Below are 24,667 nucleotides of genomic sequence, written 5' to 3' on the forward strand. Positions count from 1 at the left end.
CGCCTCCCAAGTTCAAGCAATTCTCCTGCCTCAGTCTCCCAAGCAGTTGGTACTACAGGTGCGTACCACCACGCCCAGCTAATTTTTGTATTTTTAGTAGAGACAGGGTTTTGCCATATTGGCCAGGCTCGTCTTGAACTCCTGACCTCATGATCCACCCACCTCGGCCTCCCAAAGTGCCTGGGATTACAGGCGTGAGCCACTGCACTAGGACAGTGCCATATATATATATATAATTTAATATTAAAGTAACTGTCTGAATGTGATGGTTCATGCCTGTAATCCTAGCACTTTGGGAGGCTGAGGTAGGAGGATCAATTGAGCCCTAGAGTTTGAGACCAGCCTGGACTACATAATGAGGCTTCATCTCTACAATATAATAACAAATTAGCTGAATATGGTGGCACATGCCAGTGGTCCCAGCTACTCAGAAGGCTTAGGTAGGTAAGTTGCTCAAGCCTAGATTCCTGAGGCTGCAATCTTGTCACTGCACTCCAGTCTGGGCAACAGAGAGAGAGGCTCTCTCAAGAAAAAGAAAGGAAAGAAAAGAAAGAAAAAGACAGACAATAAAAAAATAATAAATATTTAATGTTTGTAATTTTTCCTGCTCAAAGGACCGGAAGCCAAGAAGGTCATAGGAGCTGAAATTTTAAAATAATTATTCTTTTCATTTTTTTAGTAGCCATGTAGTGTATTATTTATAAATGCATATGACCTTATACACAAGATTAAAGGCAAATACCCTCTGGGGTCGGCCTGGCTCAGCTCCGGGAGGAAACTGTCAGAAAACGCTGCAGCCTAGACTGCCGCTCTCTTCTTTCAGCCCAGCGTCTGATCACATCTTCTGTCACTCAGGGTTTGAGGGGGCAGGACCTTAAGCATTATCCAATCAGGGGCGCTGGGCTGGAAACCATCCAATCAGGCACGCAGCTGGAGCGGACAGGGCGGCTTCCGGGATGTGGCGGGGCCTTTGTCTCTCCCGGCAGCCGGAGCTCCAGGTCTCATCGTCACTTCTCTGTTTTCTCTGCCCTTAGAGGTACGGCCTTTGTGGGCCTGTGACCTGCAGGTATTGGGAAATCCACAGCTAAGACACCAGGACCCTCTGGAAGCCTAGAAATGGTGAGAGTACGGGGTCGACATCCCGAGAGAGAAGGGGCTGGTTGGAACCGGTGGGAAGTGGCTGTGGCGGGACTCAGGCCTCCCCGCAGTCAGCTCCACAGTCTGCGCCCGGAGATCTTGCCCAGCTCGGCCTCAGTCCCCTTCAGCCATAAGATGGCGGCCGCGCTGACAGCTGGGTCCCCGGGCGTCCTGTCTTCCCTGCTTAGTGACTGTGCCCTGGCCTGGAGCCCTCTCTGGGCAGCTCTGCACCCGCAGCACCGCGTCTCTCTCACATTGTGCAGGGACCATGGGAGGGGCGTCAGGGGAGAATCCTGACTCGGGGTGCGGGTTCATGAACGAGAAGAGCTTTGGTCTGTGGCGTTTCCAGTCCCTCTTTTCGTCTTTCAGAAACTTATGAGCGTCTGCTGGGCTCGGTGACTCACGCCTGTAATCCCACCACTTTGGGAGGCCGAGGCGGGCAGATCACTCGAGGTCAGGAGTTCGAGACCAGCCTGGCCAATATGGTGAATCCCGTCTCTACTGAAAATACAAAAATTATCCGGGCATGGTGGTGCGCACCTGTAGTCCCAGCTACTCGGGAGGCTGAGACAGGAGTATAGCTTGAACCCAGGAGGCTGAGGTTGTAGTGAGCCGAGATCGTGCCATTGCCCTCCATCCTGAGCGTCGCAGCGAGACTCGTCTCAAAAAAAAGAAATTTATGAGAGTCACCACAAAAATATTAAATAATTTAATCAAAGAGCAATTTAAGAATTGTAGAACACCCAGCTATGGTTTGTAGTTTGTGGTCCATGGGGAATGAAGGAAAGACATTTGTTTATTTGTTTGTTTAAGACGGAGTCTCGCTCTGTCGCCTAGGCTGGAGTGCAATGGCGCGATTCCGGCTCACTGCAATCTCCCTCTTCCAGGTTCAAGCTATTCTCCTGCCTCAGCCTCCCAAGTAGCTGGGACTACAGGCGCACACCACCACGCCCAGCAAATTTTTTCTATTTTGGTAGAGATGGGGTTTCACCATGTTACCCAGGCTGGTCTCGAACTTTTGAGCTCCGTAAGTTCACCCGCCTCGGCTTCCCAAAATGCTAGGATTACAGGTGTGAGCCACCGCGCCCGGCCAGGAAAAACTTTTATAAGGTGCAGGATGAAGAAAACCAAATTCAGTAATTTGTTAGGTATAGTTTTTTAAATTTGTACGATTAAGGTGGAAATTTCCTGGTTATGTAATCAGGTAAATTGGCATTTTATAGTTGGTTAAGCCTGAATTTTGTTTTCCCCAGTGTAGTATTTTACAAAGTATGTATTTGATTTTTTTTTTTTTTTTTTTTGACGGAGTCTCGCTCTGTCTCCTGGGCTGGAATGCAATGGCATGATCTCGGCTCACTGCAACCTCTACCTCCCTGGTTCAAGCGATTCTTTTGCTGTAGCCACTCGAGTAGCTGGAACTATAGGCGCCTACCACCACGCCCAACTAATTTATTTATTTATTTTTAAATTTTTGTTATTTATTTGTTTTACTTTGTGACGCGGTTTCGCTTTCACCCAGGCTGTAGTGCAATGGCGCGATCTCGGCTCACTGCAACCTCTGCCTCCCTGGTTCAAGCGATTCTTTTGCTGTAGCCACTCGAGTAGCTGGAACTATAGGCGCCTACCACCACGCCCGACTAATTTATTTATTTATTTTTAAATTTTTGTTATTTATTTGTTTTACTTTGTGACGCGGTTTCGCTTTCACCCAGGCTGTAGTGCAATGGCATGATCTCAGCTCACTGCAACCTCTGCCTCCCTGGTTCAAGAGATTCTTTTGCTTTAGCCACTTGAGTAGCTGGAACTATAGACACCTACTACCACACCCAGCTAACTTTTTTTTTTTTCTTTTAAGGTGACGGAGTTTTGCTCTTTTCACCCAGGCTGTAATGCAATGGTGCGATCTCTCAGCTCACTGCAACCTCTGCTTCCTGGATTTAAGTGATTCTCCTGCCTCAGCCTCCAGAGTAGCTGGGATTACAGGCATGCGCCACCATTCCCGGCTAATTTTTGTATTTTTAATAGAGATGGAATTTCACTATGTTAGTCAGGTTGTTTTTGAACTCCTGACCTCAAGTGATCTGCGGGCCTCGGCCTCTGAAAGTGCTGGGATTACAGGCGTGAACCACCACGCCTGGTCTGATTTTTGTATTTTTATTAGAGACTAGGTTTTTCCATGTTGGCCAGACTGGTCTTGAATCCTAACCTCAGGTGATCCACCCACCTTAGCCACCATGGCTGGCTTATCTTTTTCTTTTGTTTTCCCTAGGCAGAGAGAGTTTTTGAGGATATTTTTGGGTAAAATTTTTCCTTAGGAAAATTTGGGGGCTGATGTGCCCTCAGCCACACTTCATTTTTTTTTTTTTTTTCCTAGTCCTGAGTTTTATTACTGTCTGGGGATAAACCAAGATAACAACCATGGCTATGTGTGCTACAGTGTCTACTGAATATCAGCTTCTACATCATTTTTTCCTATAGGACAACCTGAGGTATGGAGTGTAGTTTCTCAAGGGAGCAGGTGGATTCCCTGAGGCTGAGTGTATCTCCTGGGGTGCTCTTCCATTGAAAAGCAAACCCTTTGAGACATTAAGATTGTCTTTGCACAAGTCAGCTTAGCTGCCATTTCATGGAAAGACATTCCTAGTTGGCCAATCAGATGCTGATATTGAGGGGAAAACACAGAAATAATTTCTGCCGCCCTAGATTCTCTAAGATTTGTGAAAGTGAAAATAGTATCTCAAAAACAAAGCAAAACAAAAAGCCTGACCCCAGTGAGATGGTGCAAGAAGTTTTAAAGTAAAACGCACCTTGGCAGTCACTGAGGCTTGATGCAATGTCTCCTGAGAGGGTTGTCGTTGCGTACTTGAGTGAGCAGAAGTGGGTAGGAGAATCTCTCAACTCAGGATGGCCTGAGTTGACACATGAGTCAGACATATCTGTTTTCTAATCGGTACTGCCAGTCCCTCAGTTTGTCACCTTGAAAAAAATGTGTGCACTTATTTTAACTTCAGTTTTTTTGTTGTTGTTAAGACAGAGTCTTGCTCTGTTGCCCAGGGTGGAGTGCAGTGGTGTGATCTTGGCTCAGTGAAACCTTCGCCTCCTGGGTTCAAGCGATTCTCCTGCCTCAGCGTCCCATATAGCTGGGACTATAGGCACGTGCCACCATGCCGGGCTAATTTCTGTATTTTTAGTGGAGATGGGGTTTCACCGTGTTTGCCAGGATGGTCTCGAACTCCTGACCTCGTGACCCACCTGCTTCAGCCTCCCAAAGTGCTGGGATTACAGGCTTAAGCCACTGCGCCCAGGCTTTACTTCAGTTTTTTAATTGCATTTTTTAGTAGGATATAAAAGGTGAGAAAATATTTACAAAGAGCATAAAAGAGGTGGGTTTCGGGAAAAAAAAAAACCTAATTATATATTCCATTTGTTAAGAATTCTCATTTACCTTTTTATTTCCCAGAATGAATTTAGGAATCCTCTCAGATGTCTTTTATAGCTAGGTGATTTTCAATAGATTACCAAGGCTTAGCTTTTAGAATGCTACCAAGGAAAAAAACAGGGAAAATCTCTCTTACTTTGGCTGTAGAAAATGAATACATTTCTATAAGAAAACATGGTATATAATTGATGAGTTATAGATTCATAAAGACATCATCAGTTGCTCTTTTTCAGGGTAAATTTGTGAAGGTGACTATCTGTGTTCTATATCCTATCTTCTTGGTTTCTGAATTTAATGCTAAATTTTATGAGATGAAACTTGGTACCTCCTAGAAGTGTTTTCGTGTGACTAATTGTTTACTACATAATTTTTATTTTTATTTTATTTTATTTTATTTTATTTTGAGACGGAGTTTCGCTCTTGTAACCCAGGCTGGAGTGCAATGGCGCGATCTTGGCTCGCCGCAACCTCCGCCTCCTGGGTTCAGGCAATTCTCCTGCCTCAGCCTCCTGAGTAGCTGGGATTACAGGCACGCGCCACCATGCCCAGCTAATTTTTTGGATTTTTAGTAGAGACGGGGTTTCACCATGTTGGCCAGGATGGTCTCGATCTCTTGACCTTGTGATCCACCCGCCTCGGCCTTCCAAAGTGCTGGGATTACAGGCGTGAGCCACCGCGCCCGGCCCTTACTATGTAATTTTTAATGGAAATAATACAATAATATTTATTGTCTGAAAGGAATAGCTACTTTGGCTTTTGTTATTGTGGTATGAAATGTACACACCTTAAAATTTTCTTTTTATATATAAACACTGTGTTAGTGTAATTTTGCTGGATTTTTTTTCAAACAATAATTAGTTTCAAAAACCAACTGGATCACGCTGACTTAACAGCTTGAGCCCAGTAACTCCAAGCTAAGGCTAATGTTGAGCCTGCAAAGGAAGGTTATTAAAGGCCCAGTTCTTTCTGGGGAGCCTCCCTTGCAGATGTCCCAGACTGCTCACCCAAGCCATGGGAAAAGGCTTTATTCTGAGAGAAGCTGCAGAGTCTTGGGAAACTGGGGACCCACAAGCAGATGCAGTTAAAGTTAAGATGAAAGGGGATTTGGAGAGTCTCACTAAAGATGAAGTTGTTTTTGTTTTGAGGCAGTTTGTAGACTTTGTAAAATAAAGTTTGATTTATGTAAAAAATTTTAATTCTAAACGAGTATTGCAACCGAAGGAAGTACCAACTATAACATCTTTAAGGATTGCCAAGTTTAGGCAGACAAAGGCTTTCTTTCTCTTTTTTCCCTTCCCTGTCCCTCTCCTTCTTCCCTCCCTTCTTCCCTCCTTCCCTTCCTTCCTTCCCCTTTTTCTCTTCCTTCCTCCCTTCTGGAGTTTCACTCTTGTTCCCCAGGCTGGAGTGCAATGGCGAGATCTCAGCTCACTGTAACCTCTGCCTCCCAGGTTCAAGTGATTCTCCTGCCTCAGCTTCCCAAGTAGCTGGGATTACAGGTGCTCACCACCATGCCCACCTAATTTTTGTATGTTTAGAAGTGACGGGGTTTTACCATGTTGGCCAGGCTGGTCCCAAACTCCTGACCTCAAGTGATGCGTGGCCCTCAGCCTCCCAGAGTGCTGGGATTACAGGTGTGAGCCCTAGGGAAGAGCAAACAAGATTAGAAAGAAGGCGGGAGGAGAATGGCAAATGGAGGCTAAAAAATCAGATTCTGTATCAGAAAATATTTTACCGTAAAGTCATCATGTTCTTAGGAGGAACATAAAATGGAGTTGCACGATGGCTCAGACTGAGGGTAGCTTAAAAGTTAAGAAGCCTGTGGGAAGGAGATAAACTTTTATAACTGTGATTAAGAAATGTTTTATTTTGATCACAGAAAACAAATTTAGCTAATTTGAGAAGTAGAAGAAAATTCAGGGTCAGTGTCTTACTTGGTGATAGAAAGAGAGCACCATCTACGTCACAATGAGAAAGGTGTTTCTTTCCATAAACTGTTCCTGCAGAACACAAAGAATGAATTGTATTAATCACAGCTATTTTCTAGGATTATCTATGTGCTTCACCTTTGCCCATCTCTTTTCTTTGTCCTATGCACTTTTTCTATTTGACTTTTCCAGAGTTGTATTTTTTATAACAAACTGGTCAACGTAACTGTAGTGTTTTGCTGAATTCAGTGTCCTGCTGAGTTCTGTGAGTAGCACTATCAAATTAGAACTTGAAGGAGTTTATGGAAGTTGTGTTTTTTTTTTTTTTTTTTTGGGAGGGGTGTGGACAAAGTCTAACACTGTTGCCCAGGCTGGAGTGCAGTGGCGCGATCTTGGCTCACTGCAGCCTCTGCCTCCCAGGATCAAGCAATCCTGCCTCAGCCTCCTGAGTAGCTGGGACTACAGGCACGTGCCACCATGCCCAGCTAAATTTTTTTGTATTTTTAGTAGAGACAGGGTTTCTTTCACCACATTGGCCAGACTGGTCTTGAACTCCTGACCGCAGGTAATTCTCCCACTTCAGCCTCTAAAAGGAAGTTCTGAATTTTTAAACAATAGCTGAGAATCATAGATGGGCCTCTGGGGTTTGTAACTGGCATCTGCAGTGAGGACAACATTGTGGCAATGAGCCCTAAATCAGAGTCTGGGCTGACTCTGAGTAGGGTCAGAATTGAAATGTTAGACAATATGTTGGTGGTGGAAAATTGCTTGGTGTTCAGCAGACTTTACATATTTGGTGCCAGTAGAAAGATATCACAGAGGCCTGGCCTGGAATGGACCTCTGGGTGTCTGAGAATGGGAAGCTCTGCTCTCCCATACACAGGCTGTCACACTGCCTATTGTCTTGTGATTTCAGGTCTTCTTCCAGAATGAGAAAGAACTGAAAACTTAAAAGGAATGGTGCTCTGGCCAGGCGCAGCAGCTCATGCCTGTAATCCCAGCACTTTGGGAGGCTGAGGTGGGTGGATCACCTGAGGTCAGGGGTTCGAGACCATCCTGGTCAACATGACAAAATCCCATCTCAACTAAAAATACAAAAATTAGCCAGGCATGGTGGCGGTGCTTGTAATCCTAGCTACTTGGGAGGTTGAGGCAGGAAAATCGCTTGAACCTGGAAAGCAGAGGTTGCAGTGAGCCGAGATCACGCCACTGCACTCCAGCCTGCGCTATGGGTCAAGACTCCGTTTTGGGGAAAAAACAAAAAAAGGAATAGAGCTCTGATGAAAGAACCCCTTTTCCCACAGCTGCCACCACAGGATTTCACCCACTCACAAACACACCCACTAGACATTTATGTGTCTGCACCCCTCCCAGGAATTTCACCACAGCATTTTTCATCCTAGTGCTTCTTGCCAAAAACCAACAAAAGGGTCTACAAGTCTCCTGGCATATCTGCATCCCCGGTCACCGAATCTACAGCAGTAACCTGTTTTCTTTAAGCAACCTAGGTTTCTGGGCCACCTGTTTATAATCTCATCCTCCTTAATGGACACAGAAATAAATCAGAGTACATCCCCATCTGGGCAACTATCTGTGGCATAAACCAGTCCTTCTACCTACATTGCAGTTTCCCCCACTCATAGAGTTTTTTCCTTTTAATTTTTACTTTTAGTTCAGAGGTACACACGCAGACCTGTTATATAGATAAAATTGTGTCATGGGGATTTGGTGTGCAAATTATTTTGTCACTGAGGTATTAAGCATAGCATTAAACGAATACTTTTTCTGATCCTTTTTGTTCTCCCACCCTCAACCCTCAACTAGGCCTCAGCGTATATTGTTTCCCTCTTTGTGTTTGTGTGTTCTTATTTAGCTTTTTTTTGTTTTTTTAAACGGAGTCTCACTCTGTCGCCCAAGCTGGAGTGCAATGGGATGATCTCAGCTCACTGCAACCTCCGCCTCCTGGGTTCAAGCGATTCTCCCACTTCAGCCTCCTGGGTAGCTGGGATTATAGGCACCTGCCACTCTGCCTGACTAATTTTTGTATTTTTAGTAGAGACAGGGTTTCACCACGTTGGCCAGGCTGGTCTCAAACTCCTGACCTCAGGTGATCCGGCCCGCCTCAGCCTCCCAAAGTGCTGGGATTCCAGGCGTGAGCCACTGTGCCCAGCATCTTTCTTAGTTTTCTAGGATAATGGCCGTCAGTTCCATCCATGTTGCTGCAAAGGACATAGTCTGTTTTTTTATGACCACAAGAGTATTTCATGATGTTTATGTTCCATATTTTGCTTTTATTAAACCTTTTATTTATTATTTTATTTTTTCGAGACAGGGCCTTATTCTATTGGCCCAGGCTAGAGTGCAGTGGCACAGTCTTGGCTCACTGCAACCTCTGCCTTCTGGGTTCAAGTGATTCTCTTGCCTCAGTCTCCTGAGTAGCTGGGATTACAGGTGCACGCCACTACACCTGGCTAATTTTGTGTTTTTAGTAGAGACAGGGTTTCACCATGTTGATCAGGCTGGTGTTGAAATCCTGACCTTGTGATCTGCCCACCTTGACCTCCCAAAGTGCTGGGATTATAGGCGTGAGACACCGCGCCCGGCCTAAATCTTTTATTTGTTTTTTATTTTCTTTTTTTCTGAGACAGTCTCATTCTGTCACCCAGGCTGGAGTGCAGTTGCGCGATTGTGATCTCAGCTCACTGCAAGCTCAGCCTGCCGGGCTCAAGTAATTCTCCTGCCTCAGCTTCCAGAGTAGCTAGGATTACAGGTGTGCACACCACACCTGGCTAATTTTTGTATTATTTTTAGTAGAGATGGGGTTTTACCATGTTGCCCAGGTTGGTCTCCCAACTCCTGACCTCATGATCCACCTGCCTCGGCCTCCCAAAATGCTGGGATTACAGATGTGAGCCATTGTGCCCGGCCTAAATTTTTTTTTTTTTTTTTTTAAAGACGGGGTTTCACCATATTGGTCAGGCTGGTCTTGAACTCCCGACCTCAGGTGATCCGCCCACCTTGGCCTCCAAAGTGCTTGGATTACAGGCGTGAGCCACTACGCCCGGCCAAATCTTTTTATTTTATTATTTTTCAGACAGAGTCTCACTGTGTTGCCCAGGCTGGAGTACAGTGACGCAATCTCAGCACATTGCAACCTCTGGCCTCCCAGGTTCAAGCGATTGTCCTGCGTCAGCCTCTCAAGTAGCTGGGACTACAGGCGTATGCCACCACGCTCAGCTAATTTTTGTATTTTTTAGTAGAAACAGGGTTTTACCATATTGAACAGGCTGGTCTTGAACTCCTGACTTTGTGATCCACCTGCTTCAGCCTCTCAAAGTGCTGAGATTAGAGGTGTGAGCCACCATGCCCGGCCAATAATTTTACATTTTAAATTTAAGACTTTAATTCACTTTGAGTTGATTTTTGTATATGGTGGAAGAAAAGGGTTCAGTTTCAGTCTTCTACATAGTGATAGCTTTTATTTATTATTTATTTTATATTTTTGAGACAGGGTCTTGTTCTATTGCCCAGGCTGGAGTGCAGTGGCGCAATCTTGACACATTGCAACCTCTGCCTCCCAGGTTCAAGCGATTCTCCTGCCTCAGCCTCCAGAGTAGCTGGGAGTACAGGCGTGTGCCACCATGCCCAGCTAATTTTTTTGTATTTTTAGTAGAGACGGGTTATTACCATGTTAGCCAGCATGGTCTCGATCTCCTGACCTTGTGATCCGCCCACCTTGGCCTCCCAAAGTGCTGGGATTACAGTAGTGAGCCACTGCACCTGGCCTGAGAATGTTAGATTTTCTTGAAAGATTTTTCTGCATCTGTTGACATAGTCTTGTGGTTTTGGTCTTTATTTCTGTTTATGTGATTAATCACATTTATTGATTTGTATATGTTGAAATAACCTTACATCCCAGGGATATATGCCACTTGATCATAGTAGATTAGCTTTTTGATGTGCTGCTGGCTTCGGTTTGCCAGTATTTTGTTGAGAATTTTTCCATCAGTGTTAATTAAGAACATCGGCATAAAGTTTTCTTTTTTTGTTTTATACTAGGTTTTGGTAGCAGAATAATGCTATTCTTATTTAATGAGTTAGGGAGGAGTTCCTTCTCAGTTTTTTGGAATGGCTTTAGTAAGAATGTTACCAGCTCCTTTTTGTACATCTGGTAGAATTCTGCTGTGAATCTGTCTGTTCCTGGGCTTTTTTTTTGGTTTATAGGCTATTTATTACACATTCAGTTTTGGATCTTGTAGGTCTGTTAAGGTATACAATTTTTTTGTTTGTTTCAGTCTTTGGAGAATGTATATGTCCAGGAATCTATCTATTTCTTCTAGATTTTCTAGTTTGTTTGCATAGAAGTGTTCATTACAGAGTTTAGTAGTTATTTGTTTTTTTGTTGGGTCAGTGTTGATGTCCATTTTGTCATTTCTAATTGTGTTTATTTGAATCTTTTTTCTTCATTAATCTCTCTAGTGGATTATTATTATTATTATTATTTTTAATTTAATTATTTTACTTTAGGTGCATACTGTATCTGGCATTTCTCCTCATGTCGTCCCTCCCCACTCTCCCCTCCCTCCGCATAGTGGATTATTATTAATTCTTGCAAAGATTTTACTCCTGGAGTTCTCCATATTTTTTGATTTTTTTAAATGTCTAAATCTCCAGTTCAGATCTGATTTTTGTTATTTTATTTCATTTATTTTTTTGAGACAGAGTCTCTCTCTGTTGCCCAGGCTGGAGTGCAGTGGCGCCATCTCAGCTCACTGCAACCTCCGCTTCCCAGGTTCAAGCAATTCTCTGCCTCAGCCTCCTAAGTACCTGGGGTTACAGGTGCCTATCACCACAGCCGGCTAATTTTTGTATTTTTAGTAGAGAATGGGGTTTTACCATCTTGGCCAGGCTGGTCTTGAACTCCTGACCTTGTGATCTGCCCGCCTTGGCCTCCCAAAGTGGTGGATTACAGGCACAAGCCATTGCACCCGGCCAGTCTTCATTATTTCTTGTACTTTGCTAGCTTAGAGGTTGATTTGCTTTTTCTTCTCTTGTTCTTTTATTTATGATATCAGTTTTTGTTTTTGTTTTTGCTTTTGAGACAGTTCTTGTTGCCCAGGTTGGAGTGCAATGGCGTGATCTCAGCTTACTGCAGTTTCCACCTCCCAGGTTCAAGTGATTTTTTTGCCTCAGTCTCCTAAGTATCTGAGATTACAGTTGCCTGCCACCACGCCTGGCTAATTTTTTTGTATTTTTACTGGAGAAGGAGTTTCATCATGTTGGTCAGGCTTGATCTACTGAAATCAAGAGGCAGAGATTGCGGTGAGCTGAGATCATGCCATTGCATTCCAACCTGGGCAACGAGAACTCTGTCTCAAAAACAAAGACAAAACTTGATCTGTGCTGAGCTGAGATGGTGCCACTGACCTCAGGTGATGCACTCTCCTCAGCCTCCCAAAGTGCTGGGATTACAGGTGTGAACCATCACACCCAGCCCAGGTTGTTAAATTGAGATTTTTCTAACTTTGTGATGTGAGCATTTAATGCTATAAATTTCTCTCTTAACACTGCTTTGGCCGTGTTGTGGAGATCTCTGTAATTTTGTACCCATTTATTTTAAAGAACTTGTTGATTTCTGCCTCAATTTTATTATTTATCCAGAAGTTATTCAAATACTAGTTGTTTAATATCCATGTAATTGTCTTGTTTCAAGTGGTTTTCTTTATATTGAATGTTGTTTTATCAAGCTGTCATCTTATGTGTTTGGTATGATTTGGGGATTTTTGGATTTGCTGAGGATTGTTTTATTTCTGATTGTGGCATCAGTTTTAGACTATTTGCCATGTGGTAATGAGAATAATGCATGTTATTTTTAGATATGCATTATCTCTAAAATAATGTGTATTATTTTATATGTGCTTTTAGATAGAGAGTTCTCTAGACATCTTTTGGGACTATTTGGTCAAGTGTTAAGTTTAGGTCCTAGTATCTTTTAATTTTCTGCTTCAGTAATCTGTTTATTAGTGTCTGTGGGGTGTTGTAGTCTCCTACTCTCATTGTGTCAGAATCTAAGTCTCCATAGGTCTCTAAGAACTTGCTTTATTCATGTGCACCCATTTTTTTTTTTAGACTGAGTCTTGTTCTGTCATCCAGGCTGGAGTGCAGTGGCACTATCTTGGCTCACTGCAACCTCTGCCTCCTGTGTTCAAGCAGTTTTCCTGCCTCAACCTCCCAAGTAGCTGCGATTACAGGCACATGCCACCATGCTTGGCTAATTGTTTTGTATTTTTAGTAGAGATGGGGTTTCACCTTGTTGGCCAGGCTGGTTTCGAACTCCTGACCTCAAGTGATTCACCCACCTCAGCCTCCTGGGATTACAGGCGTGAGCCTCCGTGCCCAGCCAGAAAGTGTTTTAACTGAAGTATGGTTACAGACAATTTTTAAAAATACTATATACATTATGACTAGCACATTAAAATTGTTTATACTTAGATATTTATATATAATATCCAAAGAAAATTCACTACCAAATTGTTACAATAGATACTAGTCTTACATGCTTATTAATTTATCCAAAATGGATAATTGCCGGGCATGGTGGCTCACGCCTGTAATCCAAGCACTTTGGAGGCCAAGGCGGGCAGATCACCTGAGGTCAGGAGTTCAAGACCAGCCTGACCAACATGGTAAAACCCCATCTTTAAAAAAAAAAAAAAAGGATAATTACAGGTAAGCTTAATTTTAGTGTCTTTCATTTAACTAAATTGGAATGCTGCTATTGCAAGACAAATAAAACAGGTCAAGTGGCCACTCAGAAAAAGCAGCTCTTCAGTTAGCTGTGTTGCAAGCTTGAATATATTCCACTATATGAACAAAGTCAGATCTTCATCAAAAGGTCCTTGTAGAAATTGTGAGATGTATTCCAAACCCCCATCCAATGGCTAGGAGATGAGAGAGCAGCAGACATGGAAGAAAAACCTTAGAAAATTCTGCTAAGAATATTTTCTTTTTTTTTCATAATGCTCATGTTTCTCATGCTGAGAGTAGCTGTGCACTTTGGTTAGAGAAAAATTTCTTTAAGGGGAATATTTTCTGGCTGACTTGATCAATCTTACATCTAATCTGTTTTTTCTTAAGATGCTTTTAATTTCTTTTTTTTTTCCTCAATATAATCTTAGTCAGATGGAGAGCTGTTTTTTCTTTCTTTTTACTTTTACTTTTTTTTTTTTTGAGATGAAGTCTTGCTCTGTCACCCAGGCTGGAGTGCAGTGGCTCAATCTTGGCTCACTGCAGTCTCTACCTCCCAGGTTCAAGTGATTCTCCTGCCTTAGCCTCCTGAGTAGCTGGGATTACAGGCACGCACCACCATACCTGGCTAATTTTTCTATTTTTAGTAGAGATGGGGTTTCACTGTGTTGGTCAGGCTGGTCTCGAACTCCTGACCTCATGATTCACCCAGCCAAGCTATTTTTCTTTCTAATGCTTTGGGTATCTGTTTTAGAAGCTCTGTTAGTATCCCATGGTGTCTGTGAATACACAATGAAAACTTTTGGAGCTATCATCTGAACTCATGCTGAAACCCAGAAGTATTTTTTTCATGTCACCATTATAAATAGAAACTGAGCCTGAATCACTGCTCAGGCTGAGTGAGCCTGCTCAACTGTATTTCTGCCTTTGAGATTTACTGAGATGCCACTCACATTCTGGTTTAATTGTGTAATAAAGAGGTTTTTTTTCTTTTTCTTTTTTTTTAAGATGGAGTTTCACCATGTTGGTCAGGCTGGTCTTGAACTCCCGACCTCAGGTGATCCGCCCGCCTTGGCCTCCAAAGTGCTTGGATTATAGGCGTGAGCCACCGCGCCTGGCCAAGAGTTTTATTTCTGTTCTATCATTTTGGAGTTTCTCTGGGGCTGTAGAATTATTTATGTTTCTTTTTTCTGTTTTGAGAAAATATAGAATTTATTTTAAATTATATTTTCCAAACACTGTCTTGAATTACCAGACATAATATAAACACATAAGGTGCCAACCAAGCTTTACTCTAGAGCAAACTTTGCCTCTCAGGCTTCCAGTCAACTCACAATTGTGCTGTGAAGTGCATGTTGTCACCTAAATATGCAGTTGGAATTGTTTCTTAGCCTATTTGGTATATATAATTATCTATAGTCACTTCTAGGAGGGATAGACAAGATTTCTACAAATTTCACAGGGGAGCAATCAACCATTTTACCTCTTTCAGTGACTCTTTTATCCTCAGACCTGAAAGTAATTCACAGACCATGGGGCCCAGAAACCCAATCAGAGTAACATGTGTGCATTGAGTAGACATGGAGACGTAAGAATCTCTACTTTCCCTTTCTTCCTCTTGCTAAAAATGCCCCAAAATGTGCAAGTAAAACCTATTGCTACTCCACTAGATTTAGTTCCACTAAATCTGCAGCTCCAAATTCTGATTCTAGCTTTTGAGATTTGAGAAATAAACTTTAATCTGAGAAATGGAAGTCCTTTTATTTGTCAAACTCAGGGAAACATTAAAATGAGAGCACAATTATTTCTTTCTCCTCCCTTTGAATTATGTATTAATCTCTTGAAACTATTTGGTATTCCCACAAGTAGCTATAAATGAAACTAATAATGCTACACTAGACACTATAACCCATAACTTAAACCTTAACAATGCATATCTAATCAATAATCAATGTCATTTTTGTAAATAAGACTTTCTGACAAACAACTTTGGGTTTTTTGTTTGTTTGTGTTTGAGACAGAGTTTCGCTCTTATTTCCCAGGGTGGAGTGCAATGGTGCGATCTAGGCTTACTGCAACCTCCCTCTCCTGGGTTCAAGCAGTTCTGCCTCAGCCTCTGGAGTAGCTGGGATTACAGGCATGAGCCACCATGCCTGGCTAATTTTTTGTATTTTTAGTCGAGACGGGATTTCAACACGTTGGCCTGACTGGTCTTGAAAACTCAGGTGATCGACCCGCCTCAGCTTCCCAAAGTGCTGAATTGCAGGCATGAACCACTGCGCCTGGCCTAAGTGGACGTGACAAACATCTTTGTACCTCTCCACTCTCTGCCCCTCTTTTTTTGCCTTTACAGATCTACTTGGAACTGCTGCTAAAGTTTAGATTCCAGACAACTTGAATCATTGCTCTCAGGTTATAATCCTCAAGGTTGGCCCAAATAAATGATCTACTTATGTTCATGTTGCCTCAGCTTTTTTCTTTTAGATAGACATATTATTAAAAATGTGGTACAGGCCAGGTGTGATGGCTCATGCCTGTAATCCCAGCACTCTGGGAGGCCGAGACAGGCGGATCACGAGGTCAGAGTTCAAGACCAGCCTGGCCAACATAGTGAAACCCTGTCTCTACTAAACGTACAAAAAATTAGCCGGGTATCGTGGCAGGCACCTGTAATCCCAGCAACTCAGGAGGCTGAGATGGGAGAATCGCTTGAACCTGGGAGGTGGAAGTTGCAGTGAGCCGAGATTGCGCCATTGCACTTCAGCCTGGGCAGCAAGAGTGAAACTGTCTCAAGAGAAAAGAGAAAAAAAAGAATCAACCTGTTTCTCTCTTGCTTATCATTGGGCAATCAGCTCTAGGTTACTGGGAACCCTCTCAATCAACTAGAAATCTTTGAGATATTTTCAAGTCAGAACAGAATTGTGTCAGGTTGTCAAGAGTAGTTAATTTGCTCTCGGTCTAAGATAAATGAGTCATTCTGTTTTTGTTTCTCCTCTAATATAAGAGATGTCTTTGGTTGGTAGCCAGATGAGAGGTTTTTCCAGTTTCCTTGTACTTGGGTGAAAACCAAAGAGGAGGTCTGGAGACTCAAACAGATAAACTAGTTTCTACCATTTCATATGGCCATTTAAAAAATAGATGAAGCAGTCATGGTCCCTACCATCCAGGAATTTTTAGTCTAGACTAGCAACTGGATACATGGTTGAATTTAGCATCATATGGTTGGTACAATGAGTAGATGTGTGCAAAAATACTTGGGCTTTATTTGGGCCACTTTATATTGTTGTGACTTCTGATATCATTACCTGAAGAAATGTTTACTGCAAGAAGAGTTGGACCAGGTGCAGTGGCTCAAGCCTGTAATCCCAGCACTTTGGGAGGCCAAGGCGGGCAGATCACGAGGTCAAGAGATCGAGACCATCCTGGCCAACATGGTGAAACCCAGTCTCTACTAAAAATACAAAAATTAGCTGGGCATGGTGGCGTGCACCTGTAGTCCCAGCTACTTGGGAGGCTGAGGCAGGAGAATTGCTTGAACCTGGGAGGCAGAGGTTGCAGTGAGCTGAGATTGTGCCACTGCACTCCAGCCTGGCGCCTGGTGACAAAGTGAGACTCTGTCTCAAAAAAAAAAAAGAAAAGTTAATATTGTTTGTTCATCTTACCTTGTTATAAGAAATACATATTTATCTTATAATAACATTACCCTAGAAAACTTTAAGGGATTTGTTTAAATTGCTTATTTGTATATGTTATAAAATTGACAAGGCAGTGGCTAAAAAAGATTAAAAATTATGCAAACTCTGGAATTTAAGTTTGTCTTAGGTAAGATTAGGAAAAACAAAACAGGAAATACCCCAGTGGTATAGAGAGAGGACAAAATTCTCCATAGGTTCCTCTCTCTGCTTTTATTCTGTTTAGATTCACCCCTTTTGGAGGCATTATTTAGGTTTATTCTGTCTGTAGTTTGGCTCAGGTTCTGTTTATTGTTCTAGGTGGAAGCGTGTATTTTTTTTTTTAATTAATTTTTTTTTTTTAGGGACGGAGTTTCACCGTGTTAGCCAGGATGGTCTTGATCTCCTAACCTCATGATGTTCCCACCTTGGCCTCACAAAGTGCTGGGATTACAGGTGTGAGCCACCGTGCCTGGCCTTTTTTTTTTTTTGAGACAGAGTCTTGCTCTGTTGCCCAGGTTAGTGGTGCAATCTTGGCTCACTTGAACTTCCACCTCCTGGGTTCAAGTGATTCTCCTGCCTCAGCCTGCTGAGTAGCTGGAATTACTGGCACCCGCCACCATGCCCAGCTAATTTTTGTATTTTTAATAGAGATGGGATTTCACCATCTTGGCCAGGCTGCTGTCAAACTCACGACCTCGTGATCCACCCACCTCGGCCTCCCAGAGTGTTGGGATTACAGGCGTGAGCCACCAAGCCCAGCTCATGTTGTTTTAATTAAGTGCCTCCTGTGACTCTAAAATGAGGCTAGAATCAAGTATAAAGGGTTCAGGATACATTCACGAGAGTTAAGTTTGACCTTTGCACTAAAGGGTGGTTACAGGGCCTATTCTGTTTGGGTTTGATAGGGACGGGACAGTGTGGCCCATATTTCTATTACTGTAGCAAAAATTGCTGGTGTCCATGGCAGAGGAGGGCTCCTGAGAATAGGAAAGGTGAAATGCATATTAGTATCTGCATGGAACAGTTCATTCTTACTGAATCTCTTCTGTTATAAAGGACAAAAATAGGTGAACTTTTTCTGCCGGTCTTGGTCCTTCTGCCTGTGGGTATGGTGGTAGCAGGTAAACATGTGGTGCTGACAGCTTAAAAGGCATATTCTCAAGATGCAAGTATAGTTTGTCCAGAAAATTCTCATCTGGGAAGGATTCCCAGAGAAGAAGGAGATAGAGAAAAAATGGCTTTTTTTTTTTTTCAACTAAACGTGTCTCAGATCAAGAGCTGTGTCCACTCTGCTTCCTGGAGTGCCATGCGTTTAGTACTGTGAACCTTTACTTCTCTACTCGTGGTTTTTCTCCCCAGTGAGTTTAACTGCTTTCTAAATTTTTATGATAGTCAAGGATCTCTGCCAAATATTTCTTTTCTATATACCAGAGCCTTCTTTACATTGTCTACATCAGGGCTTATATGCCATGCAGAATACTCACCATGAATTTATGAACTGCAATATTAAAAATGATCCTTTTGTGGCTGTTGAACATGGGAAGGTGTGAATACTCAAAATTTCTACTGGGGAGAAGCTGGAGTTCTTACTAAAAATGTAGAACGTGTAATGTTGAGGTTCAGTCTGTGTTTGTTATTTGCTCAATGCAGAACAGGATTCAGAAAATGCTTGTTTAAACAAGAAGGCATTTATAAACCAGAAAGTTCTGAAAAACGTCAGGATATATTTGCTATCTAGGATGCTAAAGATAGACTGCTAAAAATTACTATTAAAACTTTCAGCTGGGCACAGTGGCTCACACCTGTAATCCCAACACTTTGGGGGGCCAAGGTGGGCGGATCACTGTAGGTCAGGAGTTCGAGACCAGCCTGACCAACATGGTGAAACCCCATCTCGACTAAAAATCCAAAAATATTAGCCAGGTGTGGTGGCACATGCCTGTAATCCCAGCTACTTGGGAGGCTGAGGCAGGAGAATTGCTTGAACCCAGGAGGCAGAGGTTGCAGTGAGCCAAAATCACTTCATTCCACTCCAGCCTGGGCAACAAGAGCAAAACTCCATCTCAAAGGAAAAAAAAATGACAGAACATGAGAGATATCTTTATCTTGAACTTTGCATAAAACTGATATTTCCTTGTGGTTAAATTTATATTATAATTTACTTCTTGGGGGCATTATCACAGCAGTGATGCTGTGTCTTTCTTCATGCATCAGGACATTTTAAAATTTGCTCTAGGCCGGGCACAGTGGCTCACGCCTATAGTCTCAGCACTTTGGGAGGCTGAGGTGGGCGGATCACAAGGTCAGGAGATAGAGACTATCCTAGCTAAAATCATGAAACTCCATCTCTACTGGAAATGCAAAAAATTAGATGGGCGTGGTGGCTGGCTCCTATAGTCCCAGCTACTTGGGAGACTGAGGCAGGAGAATCACTTGAACACGGGAGGCGGAGGTTGCAGCGAACTGAGATTGTGCCACTGCACTCTAGCCTGGGCAACAGAGCAAGACTTAGTCTAAAAAAAAAAAAAATTGTTCTAGTGTAGTTTATGTTAATTATTCACTTGATTAAAGGGCTCTCTGACAGAGTGTTTCTCTATATAGTTAGTTGATTAGTTATATTTCCTTTTATTATCAAGAACTTTTTTTTTTCTGAGATAGAGTCTCTTGTCACCCAGGCTGGAATGCAATGGCATGATCTCAGCTTACTGCAACCTCCGCCTCCCAGGATCAAATGATTCTCCTGCCTCAGCCTCCCAAGTCCCTCCTGGGACTACAGGGATGTGCCACCATGCCCGGCTAATTTTTGTATTTTTAGTAGAGATGGGGTTTCTCCATATTGGCCAGACTGGTCTCAAATTCCTGATCTCAGGTGATCCACCTGCCTCAGTCTCCCAAAGTGCTGGGATTACAGGCATGAGCCACCACACCTGGCCGTATTATTAAGAATCTTTATGCATCTAATGTATGTAAACCATCACATTTAATCTGGCAACTGCTCTTCTTTCTTAGGTTTTATTTGCATTTATCTGTCTTTTGAAAATGAAAACTCTTACCTTTGTTTACAGGTCAGAGAAACTAGAAGAAAAAACAGACTTTTCCACTTACTGGATTTATCTGAAAAATATATGCAACTCATTCTGTATGATGCAAATAGAGAACTCAAAAATTCACGTTTGTTTATGCCCTTAATTTTATAGTTTATCATCCAGAAAAATATTATTGAAAAGTACAATATGTACACTGTTGTAGAACTTAATGCCACTTTCTTTTCTCAGGAGTGGGAAATACATTAGAGGGCCGGGCACAGTGCCTCATGCCTGTAATCCCAACACTTTGGAAGGCTGAGGCAGGTGGATCACCTGAGGTCGGGAGTTGGAGACCAGCCTGACCAACATGGAGAAACCCCATCTCTACTAAAAAATACAAAATTAGCCGGGCATGGTGGTGCATGCCTATAATCCCAGCTACTCGGGAAGCTGAGGCAGGAGAATCGATTGAATCCAGGAGGTGGAGGTTGTGGTGGGCCAAGATCGTGCCATTGCACTCCAGCCTGGGCAACAACAGCGAAACCCCATCTAAAAAAAAAAAAAATAGAGAATATTTCCAAGTAAAGAATTATTTTATTGGATAATTTGTCTATAAGTCAGAACCTCTTCTCTTTACTCTCTCATTTTACATTGAGTCAAATTATAAATTCTCCCCATGGCCACTTGGTAAATGTGTGTGTATGTATGTGTATTTTTTAGGGACCATTGACATTTATGGATGTGGCCATAGAATTCTGTCTGGAGGAGTGGCAATGCCTGGACACTGCACAGCAGAATTTATATAGGAATGTGATGTTAGAGAACTACAGAAACCTGGTCTTCCTGGGTGAGCATAACTTCAATATACAATTCCTAATATACCCTAAAGATTTCATTTTTCTTTTTTGTAGAATGTTTTTTGGTAATTTGTGCATTGCATTGATGAGTTTCAGATCGCCTGTTTTCAGAAAAAATCTTGGAGATTTTTTTGGTGGACTAAAGAATTTTTTCAAGATGTTTCATCTTGACCTGAACTTTTCACATTTCTGAGCTAATCTGTGTCTTACACTCTGGATTAGTGGTAATTCCAGAAATAAAGTGTCATAAAATACTGTTTCCCACAACTTAAAATCTAATTGCTAACACTAATTTTTGATTGAATATTATCAGGTAGTGAAATTAAGAAGTTACAAAATAAGATATTTTCTAAATATTTAGAAATGTTTGTTAAAGAACAGGCATGGTGGCTCACTCCTCTAATCCCAGCACTATGGGAGGCTGAGGCAGGCAGATCACCTGACATCAGGAGTTCAAGACCAGCCTGACCAACATGGCAAAACCCTGTCTCTACTAAAAATAGAAAAATTAGCCAGGCGTGATGGTACATGCCTGTAATCCCAGCTACTCAGGAGGCCGAGGCAGGAGAATGGCTTGAATCTGGGAGGCGGAGGTTGCAGTGAGCCTAGATCGCACCACTGCACTCCATCCTGGGCAACAGAGCAAGACTCCATCTCAAAGAAAAGAAATTTTTGTTAAAAATTAGGCCAGGAGTGGTGGAACACACTTGTAATCCCAGCATTTTGGGAGGCCAAGGCGGGTGGATCACAAGGCCAGGAATTTGAGACCAGCCTGGCCAGGATAGTGAAACCCCATCTCTACTAGAAATATAAAAATTAGCCAGGTGTGATGGTGCACACCTGTAATTCCAGCTACTCAGGAGGCTGAGGCAGGAGAATGGCTTGAACCTGGGAGGCGGAGGTTGCAGTGAGCCGTAATTGCACCACTGCACTCCATCCTGGGCAACAGAGCAAGACTCCATCTAAAAAATAAAATGAAATAAAATAAATTTTTGTTAAAAATTAGGCTGGGCATGGTGGAATACACCTGTAATCCCAGCACTTTGGGAGGCTGAGGCGGGTGGATCATGAAGTCAGGAGTTTGAGACCAGCCTGGCCAAGATACTAAAAATACAAAAATTAGCTGGGCGTGGTGGCAGGCACCTGTAATCCCAGGTACTCGGGAGGCTGAGGCAGAAGAATCGCTTCCACTCGGGAGACAGAGGTTGCAGTGATCCGAGATCACACCATTGCACTCTAGCCTGGGCAACAGAGCAAGACTCCGTCTCAAAAAAAAGAAAGAAAGAATGAAAGCAAGAAAGAAAAATTAGTATTTTGGGGCCAGGTATGGTGGCTCATGCCTATAATCCCAGCACTTTGGAAGGCCAAGGCAGGCAGATCACCCTGAGGTTAGGAGTTCAAGACCAGCCTGGCCAACATTTTGAAACCGCGTCTCTAATAAAAATACAAAAAAAAAAGTAGCCTAGTGTTGTAGCAGGTGCTTGTAATCCCTGCCTCTACTAAAACCCTGTCTCTACTAAAAATGCAAAAATTAACCAGGCATAGTGGCATATGCCTGTAATCCCAGCTACTTGGGAGGCTGAGGCATTGGAATCGCTTGAACCCAGGAGGCAGAGATTGCAGTGAGCCGAGATCACACCTCTGGACTCCAGCCTCGGTGACAGATTGAGACTCCATCTCCAAAAATAAAAATTAGTATTTTGGGATTAATTATTAGGATATTCTATCACACCCTTCATACTGGACACATTACTAGATTAATAATTGGAGGATATGAACAAGATTCATGTAATTTATTTTTTATTAAAACAGGTATTGCTGTCTCTAAGCCAGACCTGATCACCTGTCTGGAGCAAGAAAAAGAACCTTGGAATATGAAGAGACATGAGATGGTTGCCAAATCCTCAGGTAGGTGAGAGTGAAAGTCAATACAGCAGACAACACAGATGAGAAGTGCAAAGGTTAAGAAAGCCAGTCCTTAAAATATGACTGGAGAAGCTGTGTTCCAAAGGAAACAGTTTCTGGGAAGCCTGAGTTTTTTCATTTTGCTTTCACATAGGGGCATCTTTTTTCCGATGCTTTTAAATTGTCTCAGGATTTTAATTTCCCTTTGGTGATCTTTCTTCAAGTTTACTGTGAGAGCCAAAGTCCTCTTCATGACATTTAAGAGACTGCACAATTTGACTGCTTTTTCATTCTTTTTGGGCACACACAAATATCTGCATACTTTTGAGAAACTCTATATTAAACTATTTTTTAAGTTATTTTTTTGCATCACATCTGAAATGTGAGTAGTACTTTCTGTTCCATTGGATTTTTGTGTGTATTTTCTGCACAGTTCATCCTGTTTTTATTACTATAGTCTTTAAATAATTTGAAATTATGAATTACGATGTTTCTCTGCTTTGTTCTTTTTCCTCAGGATTGCTTTGTTCAAAGTTTATTCTAGTTTCATGTATATTTTAGAATTACATTGTCCATTACTGTGAAAAAAATGCCACAGGAATTTTGATAGAAAGTTTATAAAATTTATAGCTCACTTTGGATAACATGGCTTTTTTTTTTTTTTAAGACAGAGTCTTGTTGTGTCACCCAGGCTGGAGTGCAGTGGCACGATCTTATCTCACTGCAACCTCCACCTCCCGGGTTCAAGCGATTCTCCTCCTTCAGCCTCCCGAGTAGCTGGGATTACAGGCATGTACTACCATGCCTGGCTAATTTTTGAATTTTTAGTAGAGACAGGGTTTTGACATGTTGGTCTCAAACTCCTAACCTCAAGTGATCTGTCCGCCTCAGCCTCCCAAAGTGCTGAGATTACAGGCATGAGCCACTGCTCCTGGCCTGTAGTGGAGAGGGGTCATAGCTTGATCACAAGGCTGCTGGGTCTGTACTATGGTCCACCTTTTTAGTTGGCTTGTTACAAGGGACTTGGGTAGTTGTAATTTCCATTTTATTTTTGGACAGAGTGAATATCCTTCAGGACTTTGCTCTATAGGACAGGCACTAGGGCAGGTTTTTGTAGTTAGGTCTGCAGATGGTGGGCTTTATATCAGGATGTGGATGAGTATGGCTTTCACTGAGTCCTAGAGAAGATTTCCCCAGGTAACTGTGTGGGTTTCTAGGAGGCAGAACTGGCCGTAAACCATGGCTCAGGGAGCTGGAACAGTCACTGAACTGCTTCAGGGTCCGTAGTAAAGACCTCTGTGGCTATAAACCGGTGTCTTCCTCCAGGCCTTTTGAAAAACAGGATCTCTCACAGACGGTGGCTGGAAGCAGTTTGGGATGGTTACAGAGTAAGTTCAGAATTTTCTGTGGGACCAAGTTGGGTGGGCCATTTTCTGGTCTGTAGTTAAGAATAGGGGTCCCGTAGTTTGCCACCTGAATGAGAGCCTGCATTCCAAAAAACAAAACAACTCCTTAATCTTGGGCTTTATAAGAGTTTTACAACTACCTCCCTGGATCTCAAAGCTTTTAAAGGCACTTATTTTTGAGATGGGATCTTGCTACGTAACCCAGCCTGATCTTAAAATCCTAGCCTGAAGCAATTCTCCAACCTCAATGTACTATGTAGTTGTTATTACAGGTGTGAGCCATGATGGCTGGCTTTCGTAAATGCATTTTTGTCTGGGATGGCTGACAAATTTTCTTGCTCTATGCGGGTGAGCCAGTAGGGCACCTGGGTACCTTTTATTTTTCCATCTTACTGATGTCACTCTTCTTACACATTTTTAGTTTTTAGTTTCCTTTTTCTATTTTTTTTTTCTCTTTTCTTTTTTTTTTTTTTAGTCAGAGTCTTGCTCTGTCCGCCAGGCTGGAGTGCAATGGCACAATCTCAGCTCACCGCAACCTCCACTTCTCAGGT

At 42.6% G+C, this 24,667-nt stretch overlaps 1 protein-coding gene across 4 annotated transcripts in view; it reads left to right on the forward strand.

Annotated features, from left to right (window-relative positions):
• The first annotated feature begins 969 nt into the window (after nucleotides 1-969).
• LOC105726269 (zinc finger protein 43) overlaps nucleotides 970-24,667 on the forward strand; it is a 44,328-nt gene continuing 20,630 nt past the window's right edge. For 3 of the 4 annotated variants that reach the window (XM_064381566.1, XM_012465673.3, XM_021676490.2), the window contains exons 1-3: nucleotides 970-1,119; nucleotides 20,669-20,795; nucleotides 22,618-22,713. In XM_064381566.1, coding sequence (XP_064237636.1) covers nucleotides 1,117-1,119; nucleotides 20,669-20,795; nucleotides 22,618-22,713 — 226 coding nt within the window. In that variant the 5' untranslated portion in view covers nucleotides 970-1,116. Of the gene's footprint in view, nucleotides 1,120-20,668; nucleotides 20,796-22,617; nucleotides 22,714-24,041; nucleotides 24,099-24,667 lie in introns of those variants that run through there. The other variant, XM_021676492.2, reaches the window with a different exon arrangement.

Source organism: Aotus nancymaae, unplaced genomic scaffold (genome assembly GCF_030222135.1).
Source record: "Aotus nancymaae isolate 86718 unplaced genomic scaffold, 86718_ANA_hifiasm-v0.15.2.pri h1tg000028l, whole genome shotgun sequence".
NCBI lineage: Eukaryota > Metazoa > Chordata > Mammalia > Primates > Aotidae > Aotus > Aotus nancymaae.